The 25,356-nt window shown below is 48.0% G+C and overlaps 1 protein-coding gene across 7 annotated transcripts in view; it reads left to right on the top strand.

Annotated features, from left to right (window-relative positions):
- The window catches only part of LOC110531840 (neurexin-2), a 1,034,463-nt gene that overhangs the window by 872,745 nt on the left and 136,362 nt on the right, over positions 1 to 25,356 (top strand). For all 7 annotated transcript variants that reach the window (XM_036987703.1, XM_036987707.1, XM_036987704.1 and 4 more), the window contains one exon: positions 23,462 to 23,633. In XM_036987703.1, coding sequence (XP_036843598.1) covers positions 23,462 to 23,633 — 172 coding nt within the window. The remainder of the gene's footprint in view (positions 1 to 23,461; positions 23,634 to 25,356) is intronic.

Genomic DNA, 25,356 nt, shown 5'->3' with positions numbered 1-25,356 from the left:
TGCTGAACTAAAGGTTTCCCATGTCTTCCCATCGACTGCTGAACTAAAGGTTTCCCATGTCTTCCCATCGACTGCTGAACTAAAGGTTTCTTATGTCTTCCCATCGACTGCTGAACTAAAGGTTTCCCATGTCTTCCCATCGACTGCTGAACTAAAGGTTTCCCATGTCTTCCCATCGACTGCTGAACTAAAGGTTTCCCATGTCTTCCCATCGACTGCTGAACTAAAGGTTTCCCATGTCTTCCCATCGACTGCTGAACTAAAGGTTTCCCATGTCTTCCCATCGACTGCTGAACTAAAGGTTTCCCATGTCTTCCCATCGACTGCTGAACTAAAGGTTTCCCATGTCTTTCCATCGACTGCTGAACTAAAGGTTTCTTATGTCTTCCCATCGACTGCTGAACTAAAGGTTTCCCACGTCTTCCCATCGACTGCTGAACTAAAGGTTTCCCATGTCTTCCCATCGACTGCTGAACTAAAGGTTTCCCATGTCTTCCCATCGACTGCTGAACTAAAGGTTTCCCATGTCTTCCCATCGACTGCTGAACTAAAGGTTTCCCATGTCTTCCCATCGACTGCTGAACTAAAGGTTTCCCATGTCTTCCCATCGACTGCTGAACTAAAGGTTTCCCATGTCTTCCCATCGACTGCTGAACTAAAGGTTTCCCATGTCTTTTCCATGTCTTCCCATCGACTGCTGAACTAAAGGTTTCCCATGTCTTTTCGTGGACCGCCACAGTCAGCTAGTTAGACCCTAGGGAGTATGTGAGTCGGAATAGGGCCTATCCCCAAACTGTTGCCACAAAGTTGGAAGCTCAGAATTGTGTAGAATGTCATTGTATGCTGTAGTGTTAAGATTTCCCTTCACTGGAACTAAGGGGCCTAGCCCGAACCATGAAAAACAGCCCCAGACCATTATTCCTCCTCCACCAAACTGGTAGTGTTCTCCTGGCATCCGCCAAACCCAAATTTGTCTGTCGAACTGCCAGATGGTGAAGCGTGATTCATCACTCCAGAGAATGCATTTCCACTGCTTTACACCACTCCAGCCGACGCTTGACATTGCGCATGGTGATCTTAGGCATGTTTCCTGGCTGCTCGGCCAGGAAACCCATTTCATCATGCTCCGACTAACAGTTCTTGTGCTGACGTTGCTTCCAGAGGCAGTTTGAAACTCAGTAGTGAGTATTGCAACCGAAGACAGACGATTTTTCCGCGCTCAAGCACTCGGCGGTCCTGTTCTGTGAGCTTATGTGGCCTACCACTTTGTGGCTGAGCCGTTGTTGCTCCTAGACGTTTCCACTTCACAATAACAGCACTTACAGTTGCCCGGGGCAGCTCTAGGAGGGCAGAAATTGACAAACTGACTTGTTGGAGAGGTGGCATCCTATGACGGTGCCACGTTGAAAGTCACTTACTTCAGTAAGGCCATTCTACTGTCAATGTTTGTCTATGGAGATTGCATGGCTGTGTGGCTCGATTTTATACACTTGTCAGCAACAGTTGTGGCTGAAATAGCCGAATCCACTAATTTGAAGGGGTGTCCACATACCTTTGTATATATAGTGTACACGCTGTAGCGTACACCATTCACACCATCTGCACTTCTAGAGAAGAGAAGGGGTGGGAGGGCAAGAAAGAGAAAAAGAGAGATATAGAAACCAGAGACAGAAAGCAAGAACAAGAGAGGGAGAGCCAAAGAGAAAAATGAATACACGAGATAGAGAATGTTAAACGTAGACGCTGCAACGGTGACTGCACTATACCCTCCCCCTGCTATCACAGTTAGGGGCTATAGGGGAAGCTCTAGTGTCGCCCATCTCTCTACAGGGGATGGCACTCCTCCTTAATCTCCCCTAATTACGGAGCAGGAATAATGCATGGATTGAAACCCCGGCTCTCCAATAATGATAATCTGGCTCTCCTCTTCCCTTGCCCTAAACTGTGAATAATAATACATCCATCCGCCCCTGACCTTGTTCTGTTGCATTGTGGGTACTTACTTTTATGTGGCAAGGAACTTGAAATTCATCCGTCGTTTCTCGGAGTGAAAAAGAGCACTGTGCTGTACATGTGTTTTTTGGCTCGAGATAAGATGTTGACTTTGAGAGCTCGGGAAAGAGCGATGCCGAATAACACAACACAACGCTGCGGAATTAATTGTACCAGCTTTAAATATTTTGTCAAGGAGCCATTACACTTTTGTTGATGGGAGGGGGGGGGGGAAGAGGTAATACATACTGGTAATTGGGTCTTTATGGATTTTGTTCCTCGAATGTGTGTCTTTCGGTTTTGTCTAATGAAATATCGACTCTTGTCCGACGCTTTCGGTAATCTCTCAAAATACCGATGACACATACATTTGCTTGATGATTGTAGCTACCTGTTCATTGGAGGAAGCGGTTATTGTTGTGTGTCCCATGGTCACAGTAGTGTAGTTAATTGGTTATTGTGGCTGTTAGGAACATTGACTTTCAGAAACTGGGTCAGCAATTATGTGGGTGCTAAAGATTATGGTTTGTTCCCCAAACCACAAAATGAACAAAAGCAAAGAAAATCTAACACACACACACACACACACACTGCCCCTGAACAGGCAGTTAACCCACTATTCCTAGGCCGTCATTGAAAATAAGAATTTGTTCTTAACTGACTTGCCTAGTTAAATAAAGGTAAAATAAAAAAGGCACTCAGAGGAGGATACATGGCTACATGATTCCATTTAGTTTAATTAAGGCCTTACCGAGTTCCATATAGAAGCAGTCATTAGATCCTCATTGACAGAAGAGAAAGAAAAAGAGGGAGAGAGGAAGGGGCAGGAATATGGAGGTGGGAGGTTTCAAGAAGTGTAGTTCAGAGCGAGAGAGAGTGTAAGGAGAGAGGAATAGACAGTACAGAAGTAGAAGGGAACATTAAGATGTGGGAGGGGCATGGTGTGGGAGGGGCATGGTGTGGGAGGGGCACAGTCAGAGAGCAGGAAACATGACCGTCATCTGCGCACTGCTACAGGAGCCTGAGTTAGCTGTAATAGAACCATCATTATTAGAGGACAATGTTCACGTCTTTTGGGTCATTAAAGGGAAGAGTTGAATCATAGGTATTTGTGCTATTTGCGGACAAATAACAGGGTCTGGATTCGGCAGCAATCAAGACACATTTTCACTGTCCCTCTCGCCATTTCATCCTCCATTTACCCTCACTTCTAATTCCTTCTCCTCTCCATCTCCCTCATCAACCCCTCTGTCTCCCTGTTATCTACCTATTTCCTCTCTTTCATGCCCCCCTCCCTCCATCCACACTCCTTTCCTCCCTCCATCCCTCCCGTTGAAGACTATCATTTGGATGAGTTGTGAGTCTGTGGAAGCGGCAGGTCTGTCGGTCTGATTGCCTGATAAGATGTCTGGTTGCTTTTCAAAGGGAGCAGGCCTCATCTATAAAACAAACACACCGTTCCACGTTTTAGGCGGTCTCTCCAAACGTACTCCCACACAAAGTAATGGGAAATGGTGAGTAACAGTTGATGTGATTGATGTTTGAGGATATTGTGTCGTCTTTTATAGAGGGATAAATAAATGATGGACGATAGCGGTTAGTTGACCACTTTCCAGACTGAATGTACTGGAGAGCTGTTGTGGTGTTGTCGATTCGAAATGAGGGCTGTTGAGGCATCACGTTCCGCTTTCATACACACAGACACACATAAATATATAGAGGGAGACATATACAAACGCAAACGCACAGTACTGTGCGCCCACACACACTTACTTGCTTGTGGTATCGGATGATGACTTCCACTTCTGAGTTAATGGTTCTTTGGCGACTGTTGAGTCCAGTTAGAGAACCACAAACGTTACTGCAGGTGGGGAATGTGCCGTGTGTGTTGGCTGGGGCAGCAATGGTTGAATGTCTCCTGAGCTCCCTTTGCTGCCTGTTTGTGCTCCTCTTCTCCTCCCACCTCTGTACACCGCTGTGGCAGAGCTTCCACCAGGTGGAACGGTCGGCAGCAGCGTCCCCCAGGTCTGTGGGGTTGACGTTGCACTTCTTCAGACACGTTTTCAGACTGGTCCTTATAGCGCTTCGTCTGCCCCTCTGCAGACCGCCAGAACCAGGTGTAGCTGGCCATACAGGATCTCCTGCGGCAAGCAGTTGGGTTAGGAATGTAGGGTCAGGACTGTAGGGTCAGGACTGTAGGATCAGGACTGTAAGGTCAGGACTGTAGGGTCAGGACTGTAGGGTCTGTAGGGTCAGGACTGTAGGATCTGTAGGGTCAGGACTGTAGGATCGGGACTGTTTGGTGGGGTGGCAGGGTACCCTAGTGGTAGAGCTTTGGGCTAGTAACCGAAAGGTTGCAAGTTCGAATCCCCAAGCTGACACTCGTTCTGCCCCTGAACAAGCCAGTTCCTAGGCCGTCATTGAAAATAAGAATTTGTTCTTAACTGACTTGCTTCGTTAAAATGGTCAGGACTTTATGGTCTGTAGGGTCAGGACTGTAGGGTCAGGACTGTAGGGTCAGGACTGTAGGGTCAGGACTGTAGGGTCAGATCTGAAGGGTCAGATCTGTAGGGTCAGGACTGTAGGGTCAGGTCTGTAGGGTCAGGACTGTAGGGTCAGGTCTGTAGGGTCAGGTCTGTAGGGTCAGGTCTGTAGGGTCAGGACTGTAGGGTCAGGTCTGTAGGGTCAGGACTGTAGGGTCAGGACTGTAAGGTCAGGTCTGTAAGGTCAGGTCTGTAGGGTCAGGTCTGTAGGGTCAGGACTGTAGGGTCAGGTCTGTAGGGTCACATCTGTAGGGTCAGGACTGTAGGGTCAGGACTGTAGGGTCAGATCTGTAGGGTCAGATCTGTAGGGTCAGATCTGTAGGGTCAGGACTGTAGGGTCAGGTCTGTAGGGTGCAGGACTGTAGGGTCAGGTCTGTAGGGTCAGGTCTGTAGGGTCAGGACTGTAGGGTCAGGTCTGTAGGGTCAGGACTGTAGGGTCAGGACTGTAAGGTCAGGTCTGTAAGGTCAGGTCTGTAGGGTCAGGTCTGTAGGGTCACATCTGTAGGGTCAGGACTGTAGGGTCAGGACTTTATGGTCTGTAGTGTCAGGACTTTATGGTCTGTGGGGTCAGGTCTGTAGGGTCAGGACTGTAGGGTCAGGACTGTAGGGTCAGGACTGTAGGGTCAGGTCTGTAGGGTCAGGACTGTAGTGTCTGTAGTGTCAGGACTTTATGGTCTGTAGGGTCAGGACTGTAGGGTCAGGACTGTAGGGTCAGGTCTGTAGGGTCAGGTCTGTAGGGTCAGGTCTGTAGGGTCAGGGCTGTAGGGTCAGGACTTTATGGTCTGTAGGGTCAGGTCTGTAGGGTCAGGTCTGTAGGGTCAGGACTGTAGGGTCAGGACTGTATGGTCTGTAGGGTCAGGACTGTAGGGTCAGGTCTGTAGGGTCAGGTCTGTAGGGTCAGGACTGTAGTGTCTGTAGTGTCAGGACTTTATGGACTGTAGGGTCAGGACTTTATGGCCTGTAGGGTCAGGACTGTAGGGTCAGGACTGTAGGGTCAGGACTGTAGGGTCAGGTCTGTAGGGTCAGGACTGTAGTGTCTGTAGTGTCAGGACTTTATGGTCTGTAGGGTCAGGACTGTAGGGTCAGGACTGTAGGGTCAGGTCTGTAGGGTCAGGTCTGTAGGGTCAGGTCTGTAGGGTCAGGGCTGTAGGGTCAGGACTTTATGGTCTGTAGTGTCAGGACTTTATGGTCTGTAGGGTCAGGTCTTTAGGGTTAGGTCTGTAGGGTCAGGTCTGTAGGGTCAGGTCTGTAGGGTCAGGACTGTAGGGTCAGGACTTTATGGTCTGTAGGGTCAGGACTGTAGGGTCAGGTCTGTAGGGTCAGGTCTGTAGGGTCAGGACTGTAGTGTCTGTAGTGTCAGGACTTTATGGACTGTAGGGTCAGGACTTTATGGTCTGTAGGGTCAGGACTGTAGGGTCAGGTCTGTAGGGTCAGGTCTGTAGGGTCAGGACTTTATGGTCTGTAGGGTCAGGACTGTAGGGTCAGGACTGTAGGGTCAGGTCTGTAGGGTCAGGACTTTATGGTCTGTAGGGTCAGGACTGTAGGGTCAGGACTGTAGGGTCAGGACTTTATGGTCTGTAGGGTCAGGACTGTAGGGTCAGGACTGTAGGGTCAGGACTTTATGGTCTGTAGGGTCAGGACTGTAGGGTCAGGACTGTAGGGTCAGGACTTTATGGTATGTAGGGTCAGGACTGTAGGGTCAGGACTGTATGGTCTGTAGTGTCAGGACTTTATGGACTGTAGCGTCAGGACTGTAGGGTCAGGACTTTATGGTCTGTAGTGTCAGGACTTTATGGACTGTAGGGTCAGGACTGTAGGGTTCAGGACTTTATGGTCTGTAGGGTCAGGACTGCAGGGTCAGGACTGTAGGGTCAGGTCTGTAGGGTCAGGTCTGTAGGGTCAGGACTTTATGGTCTGTAGGGTCAGGACTGTAGGGTCAGGACTGTAGGGTCAGGTCTGTAGGGTCAGGTCTGTAGGGTCAGGACTTTATGGTCTGTAGGGTCAGGACTGTAGGGTCAGGACTGTATGGTCTGTAGTGTCAGGACTTTATGGACTGTAGGGTCAGGACTGTAGGGTCAGGACTTTATGGTCTGTAGTGTTAGGACTGTAGGGTCAGGACTGTAGGGTCAGGTCTGTAGGGTCAGGACTGTAGGGCCAGGACTGTAGGGTCAGGTCTGTAGGGTCAGGACTGTAGGGTCAGGACTGTAGTGTCTGTAGTGTCAGGACTTTATGGTCTGTAGGGTCAGGACTGTAGGGTCAGGACTGTAGGGTCAGGTCTGTAGGGTCAGGTCTGTAGTGTCAGGACTGTAGGGTCTGTAGTGTCAGGACTTTATGGTCTGTAGGGTCAGGACTGTAGGGTCAGGACTGTAGGGTCAGGTCTGTAGGGTCAGGACTGTAGGGTCAGGTCTGTAGGGTCAGGACTTTATGGTCTGTAGGGTCAGGACTGTAGGGTCAGGACTGTAGGGTCAGGACTGTAGGGTCAGGACTTTATGGTCTGTAGGGTCAGGACTGTAGGGTCAGGACTGTAGGGTCAGGACTTTATGGTCTGTAGGGTCAGGACTGTAGGGTCAGGACTGTAGGGTCAGGACTTTATGGTCTGTAGGGTCAGGACTGTAGGGCCAGGACTGTATGGTCTGTAGTGTCAGGACTTTATGGACTGTAGCGTCAGGACTGTAGGGTCAGGACTTTATGGTCTGTAGTGTCAGGACTTTATGGACTGTAGGGTCAGGACTGTAGGGTCAGGACTTTATGGTCTGTAGGGTCAGGACTGTAGGGTCAGGACTGTAGGGTCAGGTCTGTAGGGTCAGGTCTGTAGGGTCAGGACTTTATGGTCTGTAGGGTCAGGACTGTAGGGTCAGGACTGTAGGGTCAGGACTGTAGGGTCAGGTCTGTAGGGTCAGGACTTTATGGTCTGTAGGGTCAGGACTGTAGGGTCAGGACTGTAGTGTCAGGACTTTATGGACTGTAGGGTCAGGACTGTAGGGTCAGGACTTTATGGTCTGTAGTGTTAGGACTGTAGGGTCAGGACTGTAGGGTCAGGTCTGTAGGGTCAGGACTGTAGGGCCAGGACTGTAGGGTCAGGTCTGTAGGGTCAGGTCTGTAGGGTCAGGTCTGTAGGGTCAGGACTTTATGGTCTGTAGGGTCAGGACTGTAGGGTCAGGACTGTAGGGTCAGGTCTGTAGGGTCAGGACTTTATGGTCTGTAGGGTCAGGACTGTAGGGTCAGGACTGTATGGTCTGTAGTGTCAGGACTTTATGGACTGTAGGGTCAGGACTGTAGGGTCAGGACTTTATGGTCTGTAGTGTTAGGACTGTAGGGTCAGGACTGTAGGGTCAGGTCTGTAGGGTCAGGACTGTAGGGCCAGGACTGTAGGGTCAGGTCTGTAGGGTCAGGACTGTAGGGTCAGGACTGTAGTGTCTGTAGTGTCAGGACTTTATGGTCTGTAGGGTCAGGACTGTAGGGTCAGGACTGTAGGGTCACGTCTGTAGGGTCAGGTCTGTAGTGTCAGGACTGTAGGGTCTGTAGTGTCAGGACTTTAGTGTCTGTAGTGTCAGGACTGTATTGTCTGTAGTGTCAGGACTGTAGTGTCTGTAGTGTCAGGACTGTAGTGTCTGTAGTGTCAGGACTGTAGTGTCTGTAGTGTCAGGACTGTATGGTCCAGGTATTTGTATAATAGGACTGTTGCCAGTGGTTTGTGTTCAATGGTGAAGACAGGCATGCTGGGTGGAGGGCTGGATCTCCATTGGCAGACCACCTCTGTCTTGGTGGTGTTGTTAGACAGTCCCATCCTGCTATAGACCCTCACTGGGCTCAGTGTGGCGCAGCGGTCTAAGACACTGCATCTCATTGCAAGAGCTATCACCTCCAGGCTGCATCACATCTGGCCGTGATTGGGAGTCCCATAGGGCGGTACACAATTTGCTCAGCCTCGTCTGGGTTTGGCCGGGGTAGGTTGTCATTGTAAATAAGAATTCGTTCTTCCCTGACTTGCCTAGCTAAATAATGGTTAAATTAAAAAAATATATAGATATTAAAAACCTGCTGTTACTAGGATGGACTGAAGGTCTTCCGGAGTGTGGGCCACCAGAGCACATACTGCAGCTCAAGAACCCGACTAGGTTTCCATCCAGCCTGAAGTCCACGGCAACCCTGCTGCTGTCCTCTGGGTGACACATAGGAGGAAGATGTTAAAGAGTACAGGTGCCACCTCACACACACACAGTGTGGTTTGTACTGGTATATTTATGAGCCAGTGCTGTTGGTTATTTACAGGTGCTGTTATGCTCCATTTGCTCTGTTGTAAACAAGTTGTATTTGCCCTTGTTATACACTACAGTGTGTGTACACTACAATGCAACCCCCCCCCGCCCCCCCCCCCCCCCCAAAAAAAAAACACAGGAATTGGGTCCTCTACTGTTCTGCAGTGACATGACAGGCACTTCTTAGTGTTCTAGTCTACAGTGGGTCTCGCAATAGCGCGTGTGCCTCTCACCAGTGTGTGCACGTGCTCAAAAGTGTACGCCTCTCGCTTCACACAATGTGTCTCTCAATAGCGTGCTTGTGGATCTCAAAGGTGTGTGCGCTCCTCTCACAACTCCTCCACTCCTCAAGGATCAGTATTGTTCGTCGGGGATAAGGAAGAGAGGCATTCTGACTTTGTTAGGAGAGGAGAACTCCAGTGCTGTGAATAACAATGAACAGGAATCTCCATAATGGAGAGGGGTTGTCAGCAAGGTTAGGATCTGGATATGAACACTGAACAATGATACGAGTCAGTTCTGGATTCAACTGGAAGGAAGTGCGCCCTCTGAAAGGTATTGTGGGAGTTCCCGGTTGATGCACAGGCACAATCGCGCAACCACCCGCGTCATTCCCTGCATCCACTGTGCATGCATGCGTGTTTGTGTATGCGGGCCCTGCTTGCGTATATGTGCCTGTGTGTGTGTGTGCGCGTTTGTGTGTTTCGCATGCTAGCGTGTGTACCCTGTGTGAAGGCTATCCAGGCAGCCTGCGGGCGTGATGCTATTCTAGGCCACTGTGGGGTGCAAGGCAGCAAAGGAGACGCCATGGGGACAAAGTGGGACATGACCTCCCTCTCACCCCACCTCTACTTCCGTCCCTCCATCCCAAACTCTCTGTTCTCACACACAGGTCAGCAGTTCCATACGTGTGCTCAGTCACGCTGGCGCCCTTCCACTGGCTTAAACACGGTGGATGTGTCACCTGGCACCGGCTACAGACACCACACAGGGCGTCAGCGCGGCATCGCTATCTCAGCGAGGCAGGAAGATGAATGGCCCTCAGGACTAGGAGCCAAAGATCTAGTTCAAATAGAGATTCATAGAGATAGCATGGCAATCAAGGGTAGAGACTGTCAGCGCCTTAGACTATTCGCACTGACACGTCCAACCCTTACACGCAAGCACACACCCCCATAACCAGCCATAAACACACACACACACCCACGACAGTCAACGCCGCTAATCTATGTACTGTTGATTTAACTGCACTACCAAGACACTACCCACTTTATATTTGTAAATACAGTTATACTTGACATAGCACATTCAGTATCTGTACTGTATGTATTGTGTACACATCAGGATATTACTATGCATGCTAGCTCTTCTATTACTTGTGATTTGTACTGTTGTACTGCCATGTTGAGGGAACTAGCACAGACAAGCATTTCACCTTTTATTCCGGCTGTAAACTGTGGGGACGAATTCACATTTGGTTTGATTTTAGAGTTTTGGAATCATGTTTCGTCTTCCAATGCACATACAAGGCAATCTGACTGGCTGTGCAGGTTCATCTTTTTCCAAATGGGATTTAGTGAGTGAACATACAGTACCAGCCATATTGAGAGAGAGGTCATTGTGTTGAGGGCAAATTCATTTTGAATTCAATCACTTTGTTGACAGCAACCTTCCATACATATTTGCCCGTTGTAGAAATGTTCAGAAAAATTGCTTTTTGGACCAGAATGCCAAAACATTCAAGAGATAAAGGTGCTCAAAGTTGACCTATTTTGCATAACCCACCATACCATGAGACATTGATGTCTTCGTCACTGGAAAAGATAAACCGTTGAGATTGCTATAATTTAAAAGCTTACGCACAGGGTTGTCAAACAGTTTTAAATATGTATTCAATTTTAAAGTCATTTTTAACCTTAAACGTCTAAAAATGCCTAAACTCAAATTCTCATAAACTCATATTCGCAATTGCACATGCGGTAGCTTAGATCCTATCGTACATCATCTGAGGTTTTTGTGTTGTGCCCGCCCTCAGGTAAAGACACAGTATGCTCCAGAATACAGGCTGGGATTTTCCCTGAAGTTATTGCTGGTTGTATATGGAATATGCCATTCAGCTACTCAATGGCACAGTATCTAGAGACACCGCTAGAGGGCTGCGGTTGTACGGGAGTGTTCAGGTGAGCTTACGCAGAGCAGGAGGAGACGTGAAGAGAAGAGCCAGGACCCAAATGGCACCCTGTTCCCTGTACAGTGCACTACTTTTAGGGTGAAAGCGATGCACTATGTAGAGTCACACTGTAGTGCCATTTGAGGGACACACTAGAGCGAGAAAAGAAGTGGCATCTGAGAAGAGTGGCGTCACCCTCTAATGCGAGACTCACGTTGAGGCTTCGTGACGAAGGTTGGAAAGGTTTTATGGCAGGCCTAGGTTACCAGCTACACGCGCAGTGAGAGAGTGGAGCAGGGAACTGTCCATTTTTTTTGTGTGTGTGTGTGGCGCTGAAACATTTCCTCCCTCCGTGCGACAAGACATGGCCAAGTTTCCTTTCCCTGGGGAAAAAAAATCTAAATAAACGTCACGATGGTGGAATACGGTATCAAGGAAACAGGTTTTGTGCGAGTGAAATCCCCGGGTTATGAATGATTGTTGGAGTCATAGTGGACAAGGAGGACAACAACCCAGGTAGATGGATACACAGCCTGCAAAAAAATGCAAGCAGTATTTGTTTACAATATTTCAGTTGACTATTACAGTAATTCGGGCGTTTGTTCCGAACCAGGTTACCTGCAACTGGGGTTGGAGCGAAAACCTACAGGAACAGCTCTCCGGGACCATGGTCTGAGAGTCCTGATTTAGACCATACACAGGACATATGAAGTTTAAACCAAATGTTGAGTATAGCCCACTAAATAGCCTAAATGTAGGCTAATTTTTGCAGCCTATTGAATTCTGGGAGTTTTAATGAAACTATTTGTTGAATGTAAAGGTCTTGTTTTGTTACATCGGCTATAAAGCTTTCATTTGGTACGAAGGCTAATTTGGAGGCTCTTTTCACAAAGCGAAGCCGCATCGCATCGTGAAAATAAGATATCGTTCTTAATTCATGGCATGGTTTCCTTTTATCCAAATGTTGAGTAGACACGCAGACAAATTCATTCATGCAGGGAAAGGGAATAGCCTAATAGCCTATTACTCTGGAGTCATAAAGACAACAAAATAAATTGCTGTTATTTGGAGTGTCACGTATTGGCTCTCGGAACAATTCTATGCGGGTGGATCGGGTTGCAGGAAAAAAAAATCTGTCCTGATGTCTACTATCGTGTGGGGCTAGGAATTGATGTGGCTGGCTTTAAAAAAATGTTTAAAAAAACAGCCATGCAGGACTCTACCAGGAAGTACCTGCGGGCAACGAGGAGACTGTGTGTTTATCACCTGCTGGGAGTGTTTGGTAACACCTGGCCCCCGACCGTGGAGCACAGACACACACAGTAGAAAGCAGGGTAAAAGAGATGGACTTTCCAGCAAAGGAGGGAGGGGGGAGGAGTAAAACAGCTAGAGCAGACCAAAAACATTTTGAAAATAAAAATAAAAGGGATTGTCCAGTAACGTGAGTCCTCAACTCCTAATGGCTTTCTACACTATGATGACATTGGATCTGGCGTCTAGTATGTTCTGTTTCTCCTCCTCCCCCATACGGCTGATGTTAGTGCTGGTGATATACCCAGGGGCGTTGTTGGCGCAGTATGGTGGCCTGTGTGGCATGTCCAGTCGTGTTGTGTCACCCTGTCACAACACATCCCCGATGCCACACTGGCCACCAATTATCCCCCCTGACATGTCCCACTGTAGGCCTGTAGTGGCGGGGGAAACATCACAAACAGGATGAGAGAGAGTGGTCTGGTTTATTTTTACTCGGGCAGCAACAGGGCAGCCTATAGGCCTGTAGGCTAGATTCTGGTTTTATAATAGTGTAATTGGGCACTTATGGACCCTTTTAGTTATTTGATGAATTTTAATATTTGTTATTTAAATCAATGTCATCGTTGTGAGTGGAAACAAGATATCAAGGTGAATTGCTGTGGTTGGTGTTATGCTAGAGAAGACCCCTAACTGAATCACCGCCAAACCTATTTGAGATGATTTGTCAGAAAAACAGTGGTGTGTTCATTGTTCACTACCTCACTCAGTGTCGCTTTCAGCTCCCAGCAACCGCCCCCAAGGGCGCTGGGAGTTTTTGCCAAATCAATTCTGTCTCACGAGTTTGTTCCTCTGCAGCAGGTGTCTCTATGTAGATGTTTGTGTCAAGGCAGAGTGCAGTTGAGCTGAGCATTCATTCTGAACACTGTGTCAGCCTCAGCACTTAGCACTAGGGTCTCCACCGCACTTAACCTCACACAACTGTGACTGGAAAAAAGGAGAGTGAAATGATGTTACAACACATACTCATGATTTCACACAGGCATACCAGCAGGCAGCATTTATGGGGGTCCTTCAAAAAGTGTACTCAGATGACCTAGCAGAGGTGTATAAAGTTAGTGAATCGTTTCGAGGTGAAAAACCAAGGAGATTAGGTTAGACACCGAGGGATGTTTTGAGCTTACTGTTTCAATCACTTCGGGCCTTAAAAGGAAATCCCAGTTAGAGGAGTGGACAGGTTCGAGTCCACTGGCCCACAGGGAATGATTCTGTCTAAAATAGAGGGCCTCTGAGGTGAAGGTCCCCCGACACACACCCCCACATGCGCACACACACATCCCTTAAACCACCAATCACCGTGAACAACCTTGAACCGGAGAAGGAAGAGCGAGATAGAGGGGACAGAAAGGTAGCTAGGCTGAAATGCGAAAGAGAGCGAGAGATAGAGGGGGGGGGGGGGGGGGTTTATCCGTGTTTGCTCAGTTTAGCGGCGAGCAAATATTAGACTGTGTGCTGGGTAGCCGTTCCCCTCTGCTAAGCTTCAACCTTGTGCCAAGCCCAACAAAGTTGAGCGAGAAAGAGCCAACTCTCTGACGGAACGATAGATAGGGCAACAGATTAATGGATGGAGGACAGGTGGCAAATTTAAGACAGGGAGAATAATAATACTAATAATAATTAGTTGGGTGCTTATTTGTCCTATTTCTCAAGTGTGTATTAATATGCAGGTGTGAATTGGAACTGTGTTTTTTGCATAACCCTGAGACACCCTTGGAGAGTGGGGTCACGGCCAGGGTCGAGCAATTAGGGTTACGTGTCTTACCCAAGGCACGTCGACCGATTTTCCCACCTTGTCAGTTTAGGGATTCAAACCACGAACCTTTCGATTAAGTAGCCAGAAGCTCTAATCGCTAGGCCGCCCAAGAGAAGAGCGAGGGGGATGGAGACAGGGAAAGGGGATAAAGAAGAGGTGCAGATGAAGAAAGAAAGGAAGGGGGTGAGATGGTGAGCTCTTAAGGCTTTTGCACGGTTCTTAGATTAGCAGAAACTGAGAGAGAAAATGCACTCCATATTAGCTGATTAAGGTCACAACCAAAAGTCGTTGAAAGTGTTTCTCTCTCGGCTGGACAGAGGGTATACATTTCAGTGGCGGTTATGCGTGAAATTCACCTACTTTTTGGTACTTGAGGTTTACTGCTTTCCGTAAGTCGAGAACGGTTACTGTGCAGTATTTCTCTGCTTCGACAGTGGTCTTGGTTACACTTCATTAGATGTTTCACTGTTCCCTGGTGCTTATTTTGAAAAGAACTAGCAATCGCAACTGCATAATAGTTACATCATCGCTGTTCATTGATAGTTGGTTGCCTCCTATTCTACTTCTGGGTTCCAAACTTTTATTGGAATGTGCAGCGTGTACATGATGTATTTGTACGGTGACGAAATGCGTGGGGACAAGAAGGAAGGGACAAAGCACCCTTGTGGTCCATTGCAGTTGTTCTGCGGTGGGGCGGGGAACAGAGAGAGGACAGGGAAAGAGTAGAGGAGGGATTGGCAGACCGAAAACACTTTGTTCTTGATTTTGTCCCATTTGCTTCATTTGTGCCCGTCTGCGCGCTTCTCTTCCTCAAGCGTTTTTTTTTTTTTTTTTTTTTGGAGGGGGAATCGGGTGCAATTATGCATGCACGTGCGCACACACACAACGAGATTGTCTTTCCCTCACATCCTCTCTGTTGCTCAAACCCACACACACGCACACACACACACACACACACACAAACAAACAGTAGAAACGGTTGAAAATGCATGGAAAATTAATTTCTGTGTAAAGAAGAGTTGATCAATTTGGCACTCCTCCTTCTCTCTGTCTCTTTGTCTTCCTCACGCTTTCATCTCAAATTGCACCCATTAAACCTTTTGTTAATTATTCCCCAGGTGTATTTTGTTCAATTCCCACTATTTGCTCGCGACAGAAAATCTGAAAATCGAGTGTCTCCCCCCCCCCCCTGTGGGCACACCCTGGAGACTCACACATGGCACACAGAGAGCACACCGCACAGATAAATCGTTAGCAGTTCCTTTCTCTGTTCGCAGCATATCACTCCAACACATGAGGTGAAGACGAGTGGGATCCTGCCAAGTCCCATGCAACACCACCACTCAATCCTGTAGCAGGTCCATAGGGAAGGAGGGAGAGGGGGACTGAAGAGAAACAACGATGGCTGCAGTGAAACAGACATGGAATAGAGAGAAAGAAAAGTCCCACAGCTTCCTAAATGGCCACTAGCTACACTACATCATTTGAGTCATTTAGCAGGACGGTCTTATCCATTGTCTCTATTATTTCTTCTTCATCTCCAGGAGCCATTCAGTCCAGTGGAAGCTGGTGGGAGGAGCTATAGGACAGGCACATTGGAATGGCTGGAATGGAAGGAAAGGAGTCAAACCTGTGCTTTCCGTATGTTTGATGCCCCTCCACTCATTCCAGCCATCACAATGAGCCCATCCTCCTATAGCTCCTCCCACCAGCCTCCTCTGACTCAGTCACACAGTGGACGGACTAGAAACCGTTAGAATCGTTAGAGAAAGTTAGACACTTAAAGACAGTGATACTCCGAGAGGCTAATAGAATCAGCTGAGGGTTCTTCATCTCGCTCCGTCTCTGCTCTTTGATTGGGTTGGAGATGTGGTGCCTCTTGATTTTGAGTCATGGCGGCGCCGACGTACGCCAATCTGTCATAACTTGAGATTTCAACAACTCCAGGCTAAGGAGTTGAAAGGGGAGGCTGAGGGCCATGTAGACTGACAGCTGAGTTTATAATTTACACCGTCACAATGTCAAAAGTCCCCTCGACATCCGCCACGCTGATCCCCCTCAGGGGTGCGTGCTCAGCCCCCTCCTGTACTCCCTTTTCACTCATGACCACACGGCCAGGCACGACTCCAACACCATCATTCAATTTTCCGATGACACAACAGTGGTAGGCCTGATCACCTAGGGAGGAGGTCAGAGACCTGGCCATGTGGGTCCAGGACAACAACCTCTCCCTCAACGTGATCAAGACAAATGAGATGATTGTGGACTACAGGAAAAAGAGGACCGAGCACGCCCCCATTCTCATCGATGGGGCTGCAGTGGAGCAAGTTGAGAGCTTCAAGTTTCTTGGTGTCCACATCACCAACAAACTAACATGGTCCAAGCACACCAAGACAGTCGTGAAGCGGGCACGGCAAAAGCTATTCGGCAAAAGCTTTGGCATGGGTCCTCAGATCCTCAAAAGGTTCTACAGCTGCCCCATCGAGAGCATGGTTGCATCACCGCCTGGTATGGCAACTGCTCGGCCTCTGACCGTAAGGCACTACAGAGGGCACTGCGAACGGCCCAGTACATCACTGGGGCCAAACTTCCTGCCACCCAGGACCTCTATACCAGGCGGTGTCAGAAGAAGGCCCTAAAAATTGTCAAAGACTCCAGCCACCCTAGTCATAAACTGTTCTCCCTGCTGCCACACGGCAAGCGGTGCCGAAGCGCCAAGTTTAGGTCCAAGAGGCTTCTAAATAGATTCTACCCCCAAGCCATAAGACTTGAAGACTCTAGTCAAGGCTCTAGCCATAAGACTCCTGAACCGCCCTCTCCACACCACTGCCACTCTCTGTTGTCAATGCATAGTCACTTTAATTAACTCTACCGACATGTACATACTACCTCAACTAACCGGTGCCCCTGCACATTGACTCTGTACCGGCACCACCCTGTATATATTGTTATTTTTTACTGCTGCTCTATTAATTACTTGTTACTTTTATCTCAGATTCTTATCTGTATTTTTTGAAACCGCACTGTTGGTTGTGGCTGGTAAGTAAGCATTTCACTGTAAGGTCTACACCTGTTGTATTCGGCGCACGCGACTAATACAATTTGATTTGACGTGGCTGTGTGAGTGGGAGAGGATTGCGGGCGTCAAGTGGTGATCTGTTATTCTATTTGTTGTAAGGATTCTAAGTTGTCACACACACACACACACACACACATACACATGTAAAGTACTAATCTCGAGTGGATATAATCTGTCGCAACAGGATGGAATGTGTAGGATAACGAGCAGCAGTCGTTCTGGTGTTTGGGTTTTCGTCACCGATTACGTGGTCCTACCAAGCGTGGGGCGAAGGCGGTGCTTAAACTACGTCTGCTACACACGTGTGCACCCAGAACTTAATCACGCAGCTGACCAAATGACGCAGGATTTTAGTTCTGGTTGTGATTAATACAGTACACGCACACACATCGAACGCAGACACACACCGACTGTACACACACATACTAACTTTACATACACACATAGCCACACACATGCCGTGCACGTCCACACACACACACGTACCCAAATACTCAGACACACACTCAGAGAAACGAACACACCCAAACCCTGACATTTTGATCCGTGTCGGGAGCTCCAAGCCTGTCTCACATGATCACACACACGCTCTGAGACAGAACACAACCAGCATGTCAGCCATTCGACACATCCCACTTCTGCTGTGTGTGTTCAGGTGGAGCCAAGCCGCAGGGCAAACTCTAAATAGTCAACAAACCCAGAGCGCCACGCACAGACACAATCACCCACAAGCATGTATGCACACTCAGGCACGACAAACACACACATCGACACACCCTCTGAGTGTGTCCATCAGCCCTCTGCCACATATCTTTATAAACACAACCACCCGCCATGGTGGTCCCCACTGCATCAGCAACCTCCACTCAATGACGCAGGCGTTCTTTCATGTTTGTTTATTGGCTTCAGTATTTCTGTGTGTGTTCATCATATGACCGTGTGTGTGTGTGTGTGTGTGTGTGCTTTCATATTAGGTGTGTCTGAGAGGGTTCTGACCTACAGGGCCAGTGGGTCATGAGCTGAAGGACATCATCAATCTCACTGGCTCAGATCACCAGTACCCAGCAGTAATGATCCAACTGTGTGTATGCACGTGTGCTCGGTGCTGGGGGTCAAGGACTGACACTGGAGGGAATGAATGGTGGAAGGCTGAGGGTCGGCAAGACTGTCGCGATTAAGTTCCTGTTTATTATGACTATACAGAGAGATGCGTTTCGATTAGAACAATTAGCATAAATGTTGTATTGGAATGATTAGCATAAATGTTGTATTGGAATAATTAGCATAAATGTTGCTGTACCACCTCAGATCAGTGGCAGGGGAATCTGGGCATGCCTAGTGTGACTCATGGAAGTCAGGTTGTCCCACATACACACTCTCTCACTATCTTTCAACCCCCCCCCCCCCCCCCCCCCCCCCCCCCCCACACACACACACTAGTATCGTTTCTCTCCCTCCCAGCCTCTCTGACAGATTGATTTGTAACGAAATGGGATCCTTTATCATAGCCTGAGTTTCATGTCGTTGTCTCACAGAGCAGGGGCTGGTTAGACGCTGAAGCACTGACTGTAAGAGATATGGGGAAGGGAGAGAATGAGAGAGAGATAAAGCGCTATTAAGATGAGGAGATGGGGGCAACTTTCTCAAGGTGACTGCCGCAGATTACTGCAAACACATACAAATGAGGCGGCCTGTGCCGGGCGGAAAGAGTGAAGAAGAGAGAGAGGTGGGGTGGGAGGGAGGGATAGAGAGTTGGATGGGGAGAGAGAGTTGGATGGGGGGGATAAGGGAGAGGGGGGAGGGAGAGAGATTTGGATGGGGGGAGACAGGGGGGATGGATAGGCACACTCACATTCCAGACAGGAACCCCTTTTGTCACACCCCCCACCCTCGTTTTCGCAACCGCCACCGCCCAAATCCAAATCACACGTGTTGCGCTGCCCCCCCCCCCCCCTTATCTGGAGGACCTGTACCACACACCCTGTGGTCTACCGGGTGGAAAACATCCGTCAGAGACAGTCCTTGATGTGGTTTAGCCGAGCTGTGAATGTAAAAAGGGTTTTTAGCTGCTGGTATACGGCCTCATCTTACATAACAACCTATTCCTTGTGGTTACGTAACACTGCTGTAGTTTCTGACTGAGAGAGAGAGAGAGACGGAGATGTCGGAGATGAATCAATCCCTCATATGTTCGGATTAGCCTCATGCATTCATTATCATTATTATTCTGCCACAGTATACAATGTCATGTAAATATGGCATTGTATACTGTATCAATCCAGCCCTGGGGTGAAACGATATGACCCCTATCTTATGTGAATGGAACATTTTAAGAATGGAAGGTTCTGATCAATGAAACCCCTTCATTCATATTTACAGGCCAATATATCCACATACCTAATTCCAGGCTGTATCTCTTGGTTTTCCATTGATTCTACTGAAAAACATCAATTCCGCTGAATTATTCCTTAATAATGAATAAACAAAATGACTGGCATTCTCTACCAATCCGCCATTAACCTCCCTGGCAGTTTTCTGGCAGTCGTGATTGGCTCCTTCATTCATCCTTCCACGTCTTCCACGTCTCTTCTGGCATCACGCTTAGACTGGGGAGAATAAAGAGATGGAGTAGCGGAGGGGGGAGATGAAGATAGGGGGATGAGAGAGGAGACCGTTGTTCTATCCATGAGCCACTTAGAAAATAACGCAGGAAACAAATCCCTGAAACGCAGCAATCCTTTCTCTCTTTGTCAGTTTTTAACCCCACCCCCACCCCCACCCCCCTCCTTCTTAATTGACTATACCGATATGTTTAGTGGGGGGAGAAAAGCCATCTTGACATCTTCAAAAGACTCTTTGATCACAGTGCACCTCAAGGCCCTTGAAGATCGTCAAGGTTCCCGATTTTCTTTTTTTTTTTAATCATGCAGTGTTGCTATTTCACTCACTCCGTGCTCCTTGCTCCATATCCTTCACATCCCCTCTCTACCGTGCGCACTTTCTCTCTCTTCTTGTCTTTCTCTCACCCTTTCGTTTTAGTCTGATCGACGGTAAGCCTTCTTGGAGGCTGACTGATAACCCTAGCACGCGCTAACACACACACACACACACACACACACACACAGGGGCCTCGGTCTGGTACTCCTCATTCACATTCCCATCCGTATGCCCAGCTTACCTCAACCACACTCACACGCTGCAAGGTCATGTCCAAATATCCCCTCTGAAATGCTCTCTGTAGCCTAGTTTTTTAAAACTTCTACTCTTCCCATTTCAGACACCAATGTGCTATTGCTTGAAAGGTTTTTACTAGTCAGATCAGGCGGTCAGGAAGGACACCCTTCTTATAACAGGAACACCTTCATCTAAAACCCTACTGGACACAAAGTGAAAGCATAAAGCCAAAAAGTTAAAGAGTTACGCAACCACACTTGGAATAAGAGACTTGTGGATCCTCCGGAATCTGCCGGAAGCTTTTAACTCTAATTTGTAGCCCACCCCAGAGAACTGTGTAGTAACTCCACCCTGGCTGTGTGACCACGGGGGGGGGGGAGGCTCCTTAGGCCTTCTCTATACCATCCCAGGGCTTTGATTGTTTAATTGAAGTCATTAGCAGGATGTGATGGTACATCCCCCCCCTAGGTTTAAATCAGTGGTTAATTGAAAAGCATCCATAAAGCCAACAGGACTCCGGTCCCTCCAAGACCACAACGGCCCCCCCCCCCCTGCCGATCCACATGATTGACCCAGCTAACTAACAACTGGGACTGGCACAATAAAAGCCAAGCAATAGTGCCCATTAGACTCCCGGTTAAAACAAATTAGGAGGCGTCTTAACTGTCTTAACTGTTTTTTAAGCTTTTCATGTTTTAAAAGACATTTGATTTTTAATGTTGGTTACTACAGTGCCGTACCTAAGCCATCCTCCCTTTCCCCCCCTCTCCCTTAATTTCACGGCTACTGTATGTGCATGACTGCTCCCAGTCATAGGGGATTATGGGCCTTTTTTTCTTCCTGAGATATTTTGCTTAAGGGAACGGCCATTAAAATGATATTACGGCAACACAGAAATCGTCTTTAAAAAAATAAAAACAGCGATTCCCGTCGGCTGCTTTGTGTAAGGGGGTCGACACATTCCCCAGTGCAGGCGAGAGAGAAGAAGCCCTAATGTTGCGGAACATAAATGCTAATCTCTCCGTAAATATCTCTTTCCCCCGTGCGCTTCCCCCTCCGCTAATACCCTAATACTAGGGATTCATTTCCCAAAGAAAATGATTGTCTAGTGGAAAATGTAATTAGTTCTCGAGGAAAAAAAGGTAACGCAATTAGTGTTCGCACTTTATTGTGGGTGGGCAGTGGTGAGGCAGGAGAAGTGCTTACCTACTGTTTACTGCACTGCGTTAGCATTTGGCTAACCTCCGCAACTTAGGATCCCCCCCCCCCTCCTCTGGGAGTAAAAAAAAAGATGGTGTGATCATTAAAGGGACGTCATTTCTGTTTGTTCTTATTTGTTCTTATTAATCAATAGTGGGTTTAGATACGAGAAGCCAGGCAGCCCTATACGGAGTCTCTGGTCATTCAATAACGTTCATTGATTGATAAAGTGCCAAGGAGCCGTGTGTCCCCTGAGGACTTATGCTTGACGTCCCTAAGGGGCTTAGGTCATCACTCCAAAGTTCCTTTGTAAATGTCAACAAACTCAATGGATATTTTAATTCCACTGTATTTAAGCCTCAGCCATCGTAGGTGCGGCGGCTAGCACCGTCAAACACAGGCGCCTATTCAAATGGAACCAGGTTTATTATCCTGACAGACAGTTTGACTGATACATTTGGCTAAGCCTCTGTTGATCCTTTAAAGGTATTAATCACGCTCTGAACACATCCAGTGACACCACCATTTGAGCACACTTAATCGTCCCTGTCACCCGAGCGCTCTCCTCATTAAATAGCATGGCTGTTTTATCCCGGCGAGGTGCGTGTTCGATAATTGTGACCGTGATTACACAACTCCTCAATTTTACATCCCAACCTCTCGCTCCTATTTACTCAATTAACTTGATACTTTAGTCCCTGTAACATTTTAGCAGCTTTTTAAAAAATATTCCTAAAACATTTAATGGAGCATGAATTATTAAAACAAGCTAAAGCCATAGCTGAACCTCACAATATTGTGGCATGCGGAGAAGGTTTTTCAACTAAATAAATGCACATAGCTAATTAGATGAAGCGATCAATGGAGATGATGGCGGAGAAGGGGGTCTAGAGCAGAGCAATAGCGGCGTGCACTGCGATCCCCGCAGCAAACGAGTTTGACCTCTCGTGTCAAACCAGGAAGTGCTGTTGGGAAAAGGGACGAACAAGCGGCCAATGGGAAGGGCACCGGCTGCCATTAGATAGTCACAGCAGTGAACGCGCACAACAGAAGCGACACTCTAAGAAAACAAGTGTTCCAAAGGGGTTCTTTGGCTGTCCCCCATAGAAGAACCCTTTTTGGTTCCAGGTAGAAGTCTTTTGAGTTCCATGTAAGAACCCATCTACATCGAACCCAAAATGGTTCTCCTTTTGGGATCTAGATAGCAACTTTTTGGAGTGAAGAGTGGAGGAGTCTCTGTCTGTAGTGTATCGTGTTTCTACCTTTCCCTCCCTCATTCCCTCCCTCCATCCCCTCATGGCAGCCAGAGTAACTCTGGAAATGACTTTGACCTTTCCTGGGGACTGAGGACAGGAGAGGACGAGAGGCGCAGGAGGAGGGTAAAAGAGGAAGTGAGGGACGGGAGGAGTGGAGAGAGAGATGTGGGTGGGGGTAGAATGTAATAAACTCAAAGCAGTAGGAGGCTGTCAACACTAATAGATGCGAGAGGGGAGGGGGTTAAGAGGGTGATGAATGCTAAAGGTGGCGGAGTCCTCAACAAGTAGTCCATTCTTCATTCATTCTTCACGCATGACTGAACACCGTTACGCCCCAACCCGTGTTCAGAACACACACTGGAGCATTGGCCACTGCACTGTACTTGTCATACTGTAGAGTGTATATGTTGAACACTGTTTTAAACTTGGAAATATGGAAATATAATGGCATATTTGAATAGCCTTTTCATTTATGTTTAGTAGGTTAACTCCCTCCTCAATCTAAAGGTGATGTGGTTGACAGCACCCAGAGCTAATGCCAACTGTAGGCTTTAGCTTAGCGGGCTAACATGGTTTAAAGTAGCATCCGATGACCTTCGACCTGGGTTCGAAGTCTGCTTGGTCCTATCCAGAACCCGGACACACCTTTCACCGATCCACACTTGAGCAGAGATGAAAGACGTCGTCTCCCGCTAAGCTCCCTTTTCTCTCTCTTTCCTGCTAGGAACGAGGAAGGATCGGCGTCATCTTCAACGTGGGAACGGACGACATCGCCATCGAGGAGAGTGCAGTGGCGGTGAGCGACGGCAAATACCACGTGGTGCGCTTCACGCGCAGCGGCGGCAACGCTACCCTGCAGGTGGACAGCCAGCCCGTTATCGAACGCTTCCCCACAGGTAGGACCACCGGGATGGAGGGAGGGACAGTGGAGGGACAACAGGGCTACAGTACAAGTCCATCTAAAGGAATACAGTGGAAAGAGAGAGAAAGTGAGAGACTCAAAAAAAACATGGTTGTTTTTATACAAGGTTAATTAAGTGGCATACATTCAACCCGTACGGGATTCGAACCCACAACCCGAGTTATTATCTGTCAAATTTAAGCCTTTTTTCAATTTAAGCCTTGCAGAGGAAAATGCAATATCTATGTACCTCTGTGTAAACAATTCATACATATTTAGTGTACACTTGCATACTTTCCAGGCAATTAAGGCCGAGAGAGAGAGCAGTGATTGTCCTTAGGCAAACAACCTCACGTCTACGTGGGCTGAAATCCCACCAGCAGGCAAGAATATAGCTGTCTCACTGGCTGTAGCTGGCTGTATTTGGGGGGGTAGTAATGTGGATATAGCCACTGGACGTGTAGGCCTGCCGGGGCAGGGTTGGATAGAGGTACAGTGAGAGCTTTATGCCTCAATGCTAGAGCTGTGTGTAGGTGGCTGGAGGGAAACCTCTGGCTCTCGAACACACACACACACATAAACACACACACCTATGACTCAGCAGATGAGTATGACACCCAACAATGTCATATATCATCATGATTATATACAATAAAACATTTACCAATCCCTTTAATATGCTGGTTATATTATGAGGGTATTTGTTGCCAATTCAAAAAGTCTCACTTGGTGTCTCTCTCCGCTGTTTTCTACTGTATTCATCTCAACTCCACAATGGTTATTCCAAGGAAGACATTTTCTGATTCTGATCCCTGATCATACTGAGCTTGATCTGTTCACGCCGGTAGAACCACTACCCTGAAAGGCAAGGAATGGGTTAATTGTCTTGGTTATAATGATTGTTTTCTTAGACACCGATGAGTGTTTCACAGTGTTCCAGGTGACTCATTCTATGGCTCCAATTACTGGTATTTTGGGGGGAGTGTGTCTAAGGTAAACTCTGAGAATATAGACCCACTCCACTGTTTCAAAGCCAAAACGCTTGCCCCTGTGGAGTGATATCCAGGAGTGATGCGGCCCCTCTCTATACTCTGGCATCCCCTGTCACCGTGGGGATCGAACCCACACACCTTGGTTCTATTGTCTCCTGCAGAGAAAAGCTAGATCCATCAGTCAGCACCGGGACAGAAGTCCATGCATCACAGCCTGGGAGAATAGAGCACCGCCTGACAGTCTCTTCTCCGTGGCCATTGTGATGGAAATAGTCCTTTCTCGCCGTGGCATGTGTTCCAAACGGGGTTAGCGATAACACTAAAGGTGGCGCACAACAGTAGCCGAGCAGCCTGTTGACAACGGTGCCCCCCGTTCATTCTATTTTCAGCCTTCGTTGTAATTGAATTCGGAGGCCTCGTTTTCCCTTTCATCTTTTCTTCTTCCGTCGTTGTCGTTGTTTGTCAGTCGAGCGTCTCTCTTCTCAGCTCGCCTGCTGATCGAGGTTTTCGGGTTTGTTCTTTTTTTTTTGCCGGTTCAGTCGTTGCGGCTGGCGCTATTGTTGCGGTGTGTGTTTGGGGTGGAGGAGGGGTGTGGGGAGTATGCGCCGGCGGATTTGCTGTTACTCAATTATGCGCGTTAGCTATGTACACACGGTTTATTCCGAGTGGCACTTCGAAGGTCCCCTGTCTGTCTCAGAGATGCTGCGCATTAGGAGAGCAAAGCTC

Source organism: Oncorhynchus mykiss, chromosome 9 (genome assembly GCF_013265735.2).
Source record: "Oncorhynchus mykiss isolate Arlee chromosome 9, USDA_OmykA_1.1, whole genome shotgun sequence".
Lineage (NCBI taxonomy): Eukaryota > Metazoa > Chordata > Actinopteri > Salmoniformes > Salmonidae > Oncorhynchus > Oncorhynchus mykiss.
The sequence above is the reverse complement of the archived record's forward strand: the minus strand, read 5'-3'. Positions and strand labels throughout refer to the sequence as shown.